We start from the raw sequence: 13,792 nt of genomic DNA, 5'->3' as shown, positions 1-13,792 counted from the left end.
CAAATTCTAAAAAATATGTCAACTGTTGATTGAAGGTTTACTTTTTTATTGGCAATGCAAATAATTAATGAAATTTTTAAAATGCTGTTTTAGATATTTCATCTTTAAATATTTTGAGCTAATGTTTAAAAATATAAATTAGGCAACTAAAAATTAACTTAAAGATTCTACAACTTGGCTCCAATTTGGTATTTGAAGCAATGCACGTTTTTACCCTAGATAATATAGCAGAAGCTTTAATATGAGTGTATTTATTCTTTTGTGACGGTCGGATTCAGAGGTCTGTTTTTTTGTACAGCAATTAAATTTTCTTAGTAGATGTTAGACTTTTTTCTGGGGATTTAAATAAATAAAAATTCCTTTAGTAAAAGGAGATAAAAAAAATTGTCGAACGAATCCTCTGAAGCTAGATTCGAAGGCACCATAAGATATTTAGGACATTTTGAACATTAAAACATGTATATATATTATTGGCAAAGATGTTATTTTGATTTTTAGTTCAACGACACTAAGATGTTGCTTCTCGGTTCCATTGGAGTTCCAACAACACGAAATTGCAACCAAGAACTGAACCTAGGCTCCTAACCACTGCAGGGTTACTAAACCGTTCGGTAGCATAACCTTCACTTTAGGCTTACATAACTTTAGGCTAATCTTACTCTAATGAACAGTAACTAACCTAACCAATATCATTATTTATTTGAAATAACAATCTACAGAGGGTGTAATTCTATAATGTTCACCTACTTTTCATATATGGTTGGCTTTCTTTTCCTTAAATGTGTAAATCTTTTAAAAGCAGGGCTTTTCTGTATTTGAAGTTTGTCCTTAGGTTCATAAGTCCTTGACGGATAGCTCCTACTGCACATTAGGCATGTTAGTATCGTACTGAAGATTTCTAACCTTGTATGTGGATTTAAAGACACCAAACTTCGTAGTATTGTCTTTAAAACGTTTGGCAATTCCTGGTACAATTTAGAACATTAAAACTAGGTCGTAAAAAAAGTAAGACCAAAATAAGAATCCTGTAAGTAAAGAAATTTTACTAAAGATTTATGTCGTTTTATTCCTATATATTTTTTTCGTCTTTTGGTCTTATTACTTGAGCTTCGCCGTTGAATTTAATTTCACTTACCAAGCCCAACATTTAAATATGTGAAAGTTATATAAAATATAAATACTAAGGATCTCAATATCCATAAAAGCAACCAAAAATTGATTTAATGTTATGTAGATATAAAAATATGTCAATTTGTGTAGTAACTAAATTCTTTTTTTTCTTTTTATTTTTGGTGATTCGTCTATTTTCCCCAATATATTATGTGAAGAATTTTAAAACCAAGTTTTCTTTGTGTGTTTTATTTTTCTGGATATGTCTAGTTTAAAAACTATATCACCAAAAAACTTTCAGCGCTTAATCTTAAAGTTCTAAGACAATTGACGATAAATTTATATTTCAAATTCCAATGATGAGTAACAAAATATCCTTTATCTAGATTAAAATCACTGGTTGAAAAGCTTGGACTTTTCTGGTTTGAAACTAACCAAGGTCAATAAAAGTGCCCAAAGTTTTTGAACTAACGAATAAGATAGCGGGACTATAAAACTTTGGGTACCAGTGTAATTTACGGTCTACTGTTCTCTCCTCCATGATAAGTATAATTCATGTTGCTAGTGCAGTTAATCTTTCAATTTGAATCCATTCGCGCCTCAGTAAATCACAAATGAGTGAATTTGAAAATTTGGATAAATTGTCAGGGGTTTTAGATGTAACATTAGTCAGGGAAAAGGGAATGATATTCTGACAAACAATTCTAAAACACAATTTCTCCACAATCCCTTTCCCCTTTTTCTCCCCTTCTTACCCACCCCTCTTCAGTTAGATTTAAAAAATACCTCCACCATACTTTTAAAGGTTTCGTGATTTTTGTAGAATTGATTGTTAGAATAGCTACCCCTGAACATTAGTGAACTCAATGTGAAGTCATAGTCCCGTGGACGTATTTTTCTTATTCAATGTTGTTTCGGTAAGCTACTCATCGACATACGTGTCCTTGTTTTACATCTTATTCCAATAAAATAAAGTAACAAGTGTAACAGTCAAATATATTTCTTACAATTAGTTACAAAAATAATTGTTACAAAGTTACCGTAAACACTGTATCTAATATGTAGGAATCTCATAGGAAAGTTTACAATTGTTTACAGTTAACAGAGATAAAATCTTAATGCTGGCCAAAACTTTTATTAATCTTTTTTTTTGTTCTTTTTTCTGGGAATGTAAGTATCAATGTCTAAAAAAAGGTTGTTAAATTTATTTTTGATTTTTTTTGAAATTCTAAAATATTTTTTTGGTTTGCATTTAGATTTGTATCTCTACATTATGAAAAAAGTTGTTATTTAACAAACAAGAAAAAATGTTAGGCATAGAGAAGCAGAAACAATGTACATCAAAATACTTTGTTTATTAAAATTATTATCAAGAATAATATATCTGGATAAAAACTAAATCCTTATGTATATTACGACTGCTCCTGTATGTTAACAATATAGCTTAGGCTAGAATTAATAAGTTTCAAAATTAAAGTTATTGAAAGAATAAATCTAGCATGATGATGTTGTTAGTGAAAATAAACTCAGTGTTTTTTCAATTTACTGTCTACCTAACCTAACCTGCATAAGAAGAGTAGACCATTATTTGAACCTCTATTATAGGGAGTAATTCCATACAATTGGTTAGGTGAGGTAGGCAGCAAACAATCAAAATAACAAATTTGCTAATAATAAAAAAGTTAGTTTCTGTCCGCGTCCTTAACATGATTGAGAAAGGAAAAGTGTGAATACATACATTATTGTTATTATTATTACTTTTATTCTTGCTTCCCTAGTTCTAAAAACATTCAAACCAGAGAGGGAGTGAAAGAGAGAGAAAGAATGGAAACTATTGTTAGTTAGTAAAAGACCAGGCAGAAATATTTACAAAGTGTCTTTTACATTTCTAACATTATTCATTATTTGTTCTGGCTTGTAAGTAAAACTTGGCTGGTTTGTTGGAGTCAAGTTCTACCTCTCTCATTCTCTTTTGTGTTTCCCTCCTCTATACAAGATTTCTTTTTGGGAGAGACAACTCAATCATAACATAAACCAACTCCCTCTGGCTTTATAGTCCAGGTAAAGAGGGAGTCATAGAGTAGGTCAACATTTTTTGGGGGGTTAAGGAAGTTTGGATTATAGGAGTAATATGGATCAAAACACTGTATTTTTAATTCCTAGAAACAGGATTGGAATCTGGAAATTGTTAAAGGTTATGTTATTTTAAAGGAGATTGTAATAAGTTGACGGGGGTTTTCAAATGTAATTTGTTGTTGAATGATTGAGTAATTGTTGAGTCAGAAGAAATTTGATTCTGTGTGCTGAATATCCAGTAATTTCTTCAATGCTCCATCAGGACTGAAATAAACATGTTAAGGGCAAGTTAATAATTTTATATAAACTTAATATGGTATAGGGAAAGGAATATTAAGAAGAAAAAAACATAACCATACACAAATAAATTGAAAATTTTATGTTAAATTTACAACAAAAAAATAAGATTTGAATAAGCTTGAAATATGTTATACTGCAATGTAAAGTTATAAAATAAAATTTATAAATAAAGAAATTGAGAAAGTAACGTGGGCCGTAGCTGTTTAGTTTGGTAAACGGGGTATTACACACACGAAAAAAAAATTATTTCATAAAGTATACAACAAATGATATCAAAACCATTTCCTTTTTTAAAAATCTGATGGATAATGGTGTTGATATTTCTAAAATTCAAAAACATTATGAGGGACAAACATGCAAATATTTGATTAGAAATGAGACAATCTTCTGCGCTGGTTGCCTGCTGCCGAATCTGTAGTTCTGGTGGAGTATCCGGATGTGTCCAGGTATGGAGATGTCAAGCTGCTGTACGAGTCAAGCAACAGAGAGGAGGACAAATCATTAAACTTCCATGTCAGATCCTCCTTGGTCCTGCCGTAGCTGAGAATTAAATTAGGCTTGCCACTTGGAGGCAGACGTGGGACAGCTCTGCTAGACGTGAATCCTCCGGATCTTTGAATGGAAGTACTTCGCATGTGTTGGCGTCTTGTTGTGTAGACAGTGCCGTCAGGACCAATGGAGCTTCTGGTGGTTTCCGCGGATGATGCGGCAGCGTTGGCACATCCATCCTCAGCAGAACCATTGGCAGCTAGACCAGGGATATCCACCATGGGGTCCACAGAGAGGGCTCTGAATGACCTACACAAGCAACACACACAAAATTGTAAATTGTCTTGGAATTTTTTTGTCATATGTACATACATTCAATAATATGTACATTATTAATTATTTGAAAAAAATTTTGGATCTACTGCAGTTCACGGTAAAATTTTGCTGGTAAGCAATATTTCCAAAAATCTATGAATTTTAAAGGCTGCTAGCTGCCAAACGGCTAAACGTACATATCATACCCGCACACCATTTTAAGCGGCATAAGAAGGCCTACAAATAATCTGAAATAGCCAAGATCCAATTATGCAGAGGGAAAGCTTCAATGAAGAAAAAACGCGTAAAATATGTCTTTTTCGCGCATTTCTCTGCACTGCGAGATAATTATGCATTATTGATTTATAGCTATTTCAGATTATTTGTAGGCCTTCTTATTCCGCTTAAAACAGTGTGCGGGCATGATCTGTACGTTCCGCCATTTGGTAGCTAGCAGCCTTTAAAATTCATAGATTTTTGGAAATATTGCTTACTAGCAATATTTTATCGTGAACTGCAGTATATCCAAACTTTTAATTTCTTATTTTAGTTTAAATAAAATTAATTCTCTTTTACATTTTGTATAACTAAATAAAGAAATTAAAAGTTCCAAATTTATTACTGTACTAATCTATTTAGTTTTTTATACAGAAATTAATAAGCACTAAATCATACTTCACAGGAGTTGTCCTTTCGTCCTATGAAGATTTCACTTTATCAAACTATTTTATATTAAATATTTTGTTTAAACTATGTAAAAGAAATGTACTTAATTTTGCAACTTCGGTCTTAATTCGAAGCTTTTTACGCGATAGCGTAAACACATTTAATCAAAAGAGCTCAGTTTTATTTCACTTTGTAGAAAAAGATTTTTAATTGTGATGATTTTCAAATCATAAGAAATTTGAATCTAAAAAAATTTTAAAAAGCTCTTAGGACGATTTTATAAGAATCCAATATACAGATATTAATTTTCTGTCAAGCACTTTAAGCAATAAAAATGAGCACAGGCGCAGCAATGGTCAAGTGAATGGGGCGCGCGCTCATCAGTTGGGATTTACCTAACAATTACAAGGCGGCTGAGTGAAAATACTCCATTGAAGAAGTGAGGACAGACATCCAGGGGTCTTTCCTAATTATGCAAGGAATGCCTTTCAAATATTCTATTCTAACACTAGTTGCACTTAATTTTACTTTTATAAAATCCTAGATAAAAAATATTTTATCCTTTTTAAACAGCCATCAGCTTTATAGTGGGGTAAAGTTTATACTACTAAATAACAATAGTACAGGGTGCATTTACTAAAAGTTAGGCAACAGACAGTTTTAAAAATGGCCAAATAATAGTTTAAAAATTTCTAAAAACTGTCCATGTCCAAACATGTATGGGAAAAAAACTTCTTATTCTACTACAAATTCTAGCAATAACTGGTGAAAAAAACTACTTAACATTTAAGATAATGAAAATGATTTTCTATAAAAATGTTACCCAGTATAAGAATGCTGGCAGGAGCACTGTTTGTCTCCTCGCTTGTACATGTCACAGTCACACTCTGGCAGGTGGTCAAGCACAATTAGATCAAGGTCAACCTTCTCTACTCCATTTCTAAATAGGTCACCATGGTTTAACATTAGGCCACGCAGACAGAGTAAGGTTTATAGAGTATACTTTGTTTGAACCATATTTAACACCCTTTTAACATGACATGGGAATAGTGATTCCTATGAAAGTTTGGTAAAATATTAAAAGCCTAACAATCACGTCTAATCTTTTGACAGACTTACACCAATTATTTTTCAGATTTTACATGATATTCTATTCCTAAACTTTAATATGGTAGTATTTATGATATGTAGAGCCTAGCTGGGATAGATGTTGCCATCCTTGTTTTTTATGTAAAAATCTAACATAAAACATTTCTATAAATATTTACTTACCTATTTTCTGCTTTTAATGAGTATGTACCAGCATCCTCTACAACTGCATGATGAATAGCCAGTGTTGTTGTAGCACCACCCTATACAAATTACAATGATTTAGACTAGCTTTGTTGCAACAACATTTAGGAAGCTTTATAGTGCCTATAACAAAGGTTATAAATTTTAAAACTTTAGGCCGAAGTATTCCGAATGACGTCATGTTAGAATAATCCATTATTCTGATATAACCCAATTTATTAACATATTTAGTATCTCTTTCAGATGATTTTAAAAAAAAACATATTAATGTTGTTGCCACAGCCTTTACAAAGCAATGGTATTGTTTCTGTTCTCTAGAGATATTTAATTTTCCGAAATAATTTCATTATTATTTTTAAATTATTTTTTTTGTACAACTTAAACAAAGTACAGTTGTAAATCTTATTTAAGTGTCTAGATTCCTACTTTTTTTTCAGGTAAATTAAATTTAAAATATTCATTGAGGTCTCACACTTTACATACCTTCTAAAAACACGATTGACACTCACACACACACTGATACACAACAACCCAGGGATATAAGGATGGAACAATCGATCTAAAATTCATATTTCTAGCTGTCCTAAACTTTGGGTAGTGAAACCTATTTGAATTTTCTTATTTTGTTTAAATTGATGGAGTTCTTCAAGATACATCTAGTTTAGTTAGAAGTATAAAATTTAATTAACTGCTCATTGTCCCATCCCTACATCCATGACAACAAATACACATTTTTGAAAATCCTTTACTGTTGTTTACTTGTAGTATGGGCCTGTCCGTGAGATAATTAAACAACAATTTAACTCTCAAGGTAAAGGACATCAGTAGTTAGGGCTCGGCAGCCGCAACTAAGCCTCAAATATAAACCCGTTTGGATCCCTTCAAATGAGGGATGGTCATAATTATGTCAGGTTTAGACTTCAAGCTGATTTTTTAAATTGTAAAAGGTTGATTTCCCTAATGCTTACAGGCAGCTGACAACGGATGCCGAGCCCTGGCAGTAAGAAAGATAAAAAAGAAATTAGTAATAAATTTTCTTACTAATTCTTTCTTGTTTTTATCCATGAAAAAGGGGAACAATTGGGGGAGGGGGGAGGAAAGAAATCGCATACCTTTACGCCTAATTTCATGAAATCTTATCTTTTACCTGGGAAAATTCTAAAGTCATAGACAATAAAAACATTCAGTTATTTCAGTTATTTTAACAATTTTAAAGGTCAAATTTGACGGGAAGAAAACGCAAATGAGAACAACAAAGATGGAAAATGTCAAAAATGATATTTTTTCTAGGCTCGTCATTTATACAATAGTATAGGTATCATTATTCATTTCAATATTACTATTACTAAGTTTTAATAATAATAGGTTATAAGTTTGTACATTCTTCAAATATTTTCAAAGATAATACAAATTAAAATGAATAGATACACACTGTAAAAAAATTCAATAAATGAAACATATTTAGGTTTTCTTGCCCTCTTAATAGCATTTAACAACCAAAAAGGTTAATATTAGTACATAAGTATACCAAACCATTATGTGATTTTAGAAATTTGAAGTAATATATACCAATTCTTAAAAGTTTAGTGCATTAAACATTAAAATAAATACAGACTGTAATATCAGTTTCATTTTATGGACAATAAACTTTAAAGTGTATTATTTTCTGACCTGGTATTCATCTGTTAGGACGGTAAAGTGTTCGTTAGATTTTAATTCTCCATGGACAGGATGCACCCAGGTGAATGTTGGAGGGGGCTCACCACGGCACTTGATCTGCCAGAACACAGTTCTGTTCACACGAACAGTTTTGCTGCCTGCCTGGCCCTTGTCTATAGAGGGTGCCACTGAAAATTAGTAGAATTTAATTTTTACATAATATGTAATATAATTGTATAACATCATTTGGGTATTTTATCGGAAATTTGTTTAGGAACTCCGAAGCATAAAGGAAAGAAATTTACGTATACTTAACTCATCCAAATTTACACCTAGTAAAAAGCTGTTTTGGAAATATTTTTAGACACAAAAACAAATGAACATCCAACTACTATGATATGTATACATCCTATTATATAAAGTAGGAAGCGTTTTTTGTCTGTCCCAAAGGATCTTGTTAACCGCTGAACCGATATTGTTATCCTTTACAGTGATGCTTCTTATAGGTCCTGGGAGGGTATTAAACTATTTTTGAGGAGAGTGTCTTCCTAACCCCCCCCCCCAAAAAAAAAATTAAAATGGGATGAGGTCGACTTTTCCCCCTCATACCTTAAGTGCACCTAGAGGCTTCTAGGGGCGTAGCCGCTAGTATATATATATAGTAATAATAAAAACTTACGGTTCTTGTGTCTACAAAGATGTGGTTTAGTTTCGGGGGAAGGATCGGATTCTCCGGCCTTGTTCACGGCAATTACTCGGAACTGATACCACTTTCCTTCGCTGAGGCCAGGCACACGGGCCTCCAGCTCGTCTATTGTCGCTGTGCAGTTCTGGTCGTCTGTTATGAGAGCGTCGAACCAGCCGCCGAATTTGTCTTTTTTCTGAATGATGTAGTGTGTGATGGGACGGCCTCCGTCGTTCTTGGGTTTGTCCCAGCGGAGTGTCACAGACTTGTTGTCAAAGTCGACAATCTTGGGTTCACCAGGAGAGCTGGGCGGCCCTAAAATTGTTATTTTCATTGTAGACATTTTTGAAAAATCAGAAAACGCCTATCTCAACCAACTTATACACCTTTATGGTTTTTATAATGAATTTTCTTTCAAGTCTTACAAGCTAAAATGTATGCAATATATAAAGTTTCAATATATATTTTTTTGGTTGTCCAACTTTCAGGTTTCTGTAAATGCCTAAAACCAGTTCCTGTCAGAGTCAAATATACACTCTAACATCTTATTTGTCTTAGATCACAGGCCAGACAATTTGATGGGGGAAACATACTAAATCTATAAATATCTTACTGTATGGGTTTTCTGCCAGGATGGGGTCTCCAGTAAAGATTGGTTCAGACTGGCCCTCCTTGTTGATGGCGGACACCTCGAACTGGTACAAGTGTCCAGGCTTGAGGCCAGAGGCTGTGGCGCTGGGTGTTGTTGTTGTGCAGGCGGTCACCCACTCTCCGCTGTCAATGTCCATGTATCTGAAGTAATCAGGGATAGAAGTAATTAAGAATATTAAAAACAAAATAAGGAAAATAAGAGTAAATAAGATTTTAAGCATTTCTAAATGATTACAAAATCAGCATACCAAAGACCTAAATTGTCAAGACACTTTAAAGAAATATGATAAATAAATTCAGTTTTTCCTTACCTGACAAGGTAGCTTGTGATGGGGGTGCCACCATCATCCTCTGGAGGTAACCAGCTCAGCTTCACATGCTCGGCGCGGATCTCGTCTGGTGTCAGGGTGCGAGGCTTGCCAGGAACATCGAGCACGTTGACGTGACCTGTGGCCTCAAAAGTACCCGCCTCGCAGGTCAATCTGATTGTGTATGCGCCAGTGTCCCTCGCTCTGTCAGCCTAAATGTTATATATTGCATAAAATTTCATATTTTGAAGTTAAATTATTACCCCCTTACCAGAAAAAAACTTGAAGTAATGTGACAAGCAGTCAACATATTGGGCAAACAGATACGCCATATTAAGTTTCTTTATTGATAACAATGAAAGCGTACATTTTTTTAAATATATAACAATTTTTAACATAATAACAAATTTTAACTTTATCTTCATAAAATACATTTCAAATAACCCTGAATATTTAAAATAATTTGGCCTTAAAATAAATTCTAATTGTACTCCCGCTATTAATCAGGTGTAGAAGTTGACATATTTTACATATTTCTAAATTATCATGAACTCTTGTTACCTATAGTCAAGTAAAGTTAGCTACATTTTAAGGTAAAATATTCATAAATAGAACAAATATAAAGTAGAATGACATCAAGGACGATTTTGTCAAATAGTAGAAGAGGTAAAAATTGAAGCAAGAATTTCTGAAACTAACAAAAATCGGTGTTATCCTCTTAGTAGGATTTTTTTTCCAAATTTGAAAATTTGTATACCCTTCCCAGCTGGTCCATTATTACAACGTCTAGGTTAGGTTATGTTAGTGGGCCGAGCGCTACGGATTGATAAAAGATGATATACAATTTGCAAGGATTGTTGGTTCTATAAGAAGTTTGCAATGATTCAGAACAGTTACAGGAGATTTTTTTATAGATAGAGGAAAATTTCAATAAAATCACATCTTTTTTCTGTAGTCAAATCTTTAACTTTTTACACTTAAAAATGTAGGAATACTTACAAAAATATATAAGGGTGAAATTGATTTTTACGAAACAAACAGGTCAAGTCAAGATTCTAAATAGTGTAACAAATATTTTTAGGTATAATTTTGTTCAAAATATACTATTTGTATTTTCAGCAAGGTTCGGCAGCCGTTATAAATTCATAAAATTAAATTGCGGATTATTGACAAGCTGACGCGGTTGAAAATGTTGAATAACTTTTTATGATTAATGTGTTTTTGATAGAAAATTAGGCAGATTGGGAATGTTAGAGTTGAATTTTGAGTTTAGCAGTTTTAATATTTGCAGCTTATAAATGCGGACTACAATGTTAGATAGTCAGGAGATTGCCACCTAATTGGAAATTTTGTGGTACTTTCACTAAAAGTGCCTGTTGAGTACTGAAAACTTTCCCCTCCTCCTTATTTATAAAACAGAATGAAAATAAGGCGAAGGCCAACATTTACTATACCTTTGCCTAACCCCTGCAGGGGGAACTAGAACCCAATACAGACTAACCTTACCTTACCTTACCCGACCTTCCCTTAATTTATATTTATTTTTCAAAATAAGGGGGGGGGGTTTGTACTTTGAGGAAAAAACTCAGATTTGGCTGCAGTTGCAAAGTCTAGATTTCCAGGTATTAGGTAAATATATGTGTGTGTACTAAAGAGTGCATTAACCTAGTTTCATTTATTTACAAATAATTCAAATATTTTTTTTTATCTAGGAAATTTAGACAACAAGGGATTATGTTCATCCGATGCATTTGCAAAGTAGCTCAATAACCAAAGTCAAATTCAGAATACATTACAGTGAGAAATGTTAGGTTTATACAACTTATTTTTAGCTTTCTTGATTTTAGCAGAAATAGATTTTTAAATAAGACAGTATATAAGTGGGTTTTATGATCAAATTTGATATTAAAGTTTAATTTCTGTATTTTTTTTTAACGTTTTACTACATATTAATGAATAAAACTTAAAATTTCATGTTTATAATAGCGAGTGCGTCCCTACATTCTTTGGGTAATAAATGGAGCAGAAAATGGCCTAAAACCACATAAAGGCTGAAATATAGAAGAAAAAAGCCTCTGGGACCTATGTGAAGCTTCCTTAAAGAGGAAAACTAAATTCTTTATTAATCAATAAAGTTTTAATCTTCTAAAAAAAAATATTTCTTTATATAAAAGGATAATTCAAATTTAACTTAAATTGTATCCGATTGTCAAATTTTATACATAAAAGCACATAGTATAAAATTGAAATAAAGAAAATATGAGAAAAAATGTTTTTAAGGGCACAAGGCTGCAAGCTTGATTGTTAGAAAATTAGCTGGTCAGCTGAGAATCTGAAATTCAGGTCCTCTATTCTAACAATTTATGTTGACACAAATATTTGTATCTGACTGACTTGAGATATACAGATTGACAACTACATAGGATCTCAAGTACACCTATACACATATACATACAAGTTTCCTGGCATTTTATTTCTAACTAGCGGCTACGCCCACTTGAGGAGTAGAGAGTCGAATTTAATAATTCAATTTCTTATTTTCGATTTTAAAAGAAAAAGTAAAAAAAAATTTGGGGGGGGGGCGAAAATTTTTTTTTTTTGGGGGGGGAGGTTTTTATTTTTTTGGGTCAAGAAAATAGTTATAAACCTTCCTGGGACCTATGAGAAGCTACCCTGTTAAGGAGAAGCCGATCGGTTCAGCGGTTAGCGAGATCCTTCGGTACAGACACACAGACAGACAAACATCCTGTTACTTTAGTATAAGGATTAATATTTCTCATTTTGTTACTCTTGTTCGTCTAAACTTCTAGTGCCATCTTTTATAAAAAAAAAAACTGCTTACATTAAATAGAGAGCTTAAACAGTTATCTCAACAGACAACAAAACCCTTTACATCATAGGAGAACTACTGAGGACATTTTAAATTTAGTGGGGGGAAAATGCAACCACACACTATTATTATAAATACACATACAATATTTTTTTTATGTTATTCTTAAAATTTGCTTTTTTGATTCGATGAACTATGGTCAAAATGTTTGTTGTCATAGTTTTATATTTTTCAAGGAATTTTAACTTTGAGATGTGCATTTCACATGAATTTCAGTTATGCTCAGTTTTTCTTTGCAATGGCCATTCTAATGAGTAATGAGTTTGTGTTTAGTTTTTTTTTTTTTTAGGTATGATTCCGTTTTCGGAAAGTCAAATAATCCGAATTCCTTCCCCTCTCATTAATGAAAGCCAGGTTTGGAGGAGGGCCCCTTGCAGGTATCTAAACCTATTTGGCCCCATAAAAGGGTAGAGGTTTAGCACCTATTAAAGCCTGTTTAATATCAAAATAATTGTCATTACAAAATTTTGATGGTCCAAAATTAAACAAGAATACTTTTTTTATATTTTTTATAGAAAAAATTAAGTCAAATTGTTTTCTTCCGGTGAGATGATCCTTTCCACCTCCCCCTACCACCCCACCAAAAAATAACAATGCACTGTTAATTTTTCATATATATATGGATTGTTCAGGACTGTTTGCTCTGTTGGCATTAAAAGATATTTTGCATTTACAAAGAAAAAAGAAAAGAAAAAACTGACCTTTGGAATGCTGAGTACAGTGTTGCGCTCTGTGTAGATTGTATTCTTAGAATACAGCTCAATAGAAGTGTTCTCATCAGAGGTCAGGGTTCTGCCGTTCCTAATCCACTCCACAGTCGGGGCAGGCTCGCCGCCGAACCACAGGTCGTAACGGATGGGACGGCCCTTCTTCAACGTGATGTCGTAGATGCCGTCTCCTTTGAGGTGGGGCGGGATGAATCTGTGTTTGGCGATCATGGACTCGGATGGAGGGCTGGGCTTGCTGGGACCGCCCTTGTTGACTGCGCGGATTCTGAACTGGTATTCCTGGCCCTCGATTAAACCGTCACACTTGCCCTTGATCTTGTTACCCATTGCTTCTACCTCCTAAAAATTTTAATTACAGAACATATCGACTGTCTTAATTTTATTAATGTTTATTCTATAATTAACAATCCTAATTTATAAATGTAATATACGTATATGAGAAAGAATACCTTGACAGTAAGAGTTTTTCCTTCAACCCACTGTCCCATGTTCTTCTCCTTCATCTCAATGACGTAGTGGGTGATGGGAGCTCCACCATCCCATGCTGGTGGCTCCCAGGCCAGCTCAGCATGGTTGGGACTCCAGTCCAGGATGTCAGGCTTTCCACATGGATCTGGCTCAT

At 33.2% G+C, this 13,792-nt stretch overlaps 1 protein-coding gene across 6 annotated transcripts in view; it reads right to left on the bottom strand.

The window, feature by feature from the left end:
- Window positions 1–2,092: 2,092 nt before the first annotated feature.
- LOC145315936 (twitchin-like) overlaps window positions 2,093–13,792 on the bottom strand; it is a 24,937-nt gene continuing 13,237 nt past the window's right edge. For 4 of the 6 annotated variants that reach the window (XM_080156103.1, XM_080156105.1, XM_080156104.1 and 1 more), the window contains 9 exons: window positions 13,620–13,792; window positions 13,144–13,509; window positions 9,556–9,764; window positions 9,207–9,385; window positions 8,588–8,908; window positions 7,921–8,096; window positions 6,229–6,308; window positions 5,780–5,896; window positions 2,093–4,284 (listed from right to left, as the gene is read on the bottom strand). In XM_080156103.1, the coding sequence (XP_080012229.1) occupies window positions 3,855–4,284; window positions 5,780–5,896; window positions 6,229–6,308; window positions 7,921–8,096; window positions 8,588–8,908; window positions 9,207–9,385; window positions 9,556–9,764; window positions 13,144–13,509; window positions 13,620–13,792 (2,051 nt within the window). In that variant the 3' untranslated portion in view covers window positions 2,093–3,854. Of the gene's footprint in view, window positions 4,285–5,351; window positions 5,423–5,779; window positions 5,897–6,228; window positions 6,309–7,920; window positions 8,097–8,587; window positions 8,909–9,206; window positions 9,386–9,555; window positions 9,765–13,143; window positions 13,510–13,619 lie in introns of all 6 variants that reach the window. The other 2 variants (XM_080156107.1, XM_080156108.1) reach the window with 2 other exon arrangements.

This window comes from Acartia tonsa, chromosome 4 (genome assembly GCF_053477335.1).
Source record: "Acartia tonsa isolate MP-2025a chromosome 4, ASM5347733v1, whole genome shotgun sequence".
NCBI lineage: Eukaryota > Metazoa > Arthropoda > Copepoda > Calanoida > Acartiidae > Acartia > Acartia tonsa.
The sequence above is the reverse complement of the archived record's forward strand: the minus strand, read 5'-3'. Positions and strand labels throughout refer to the sequence as shown.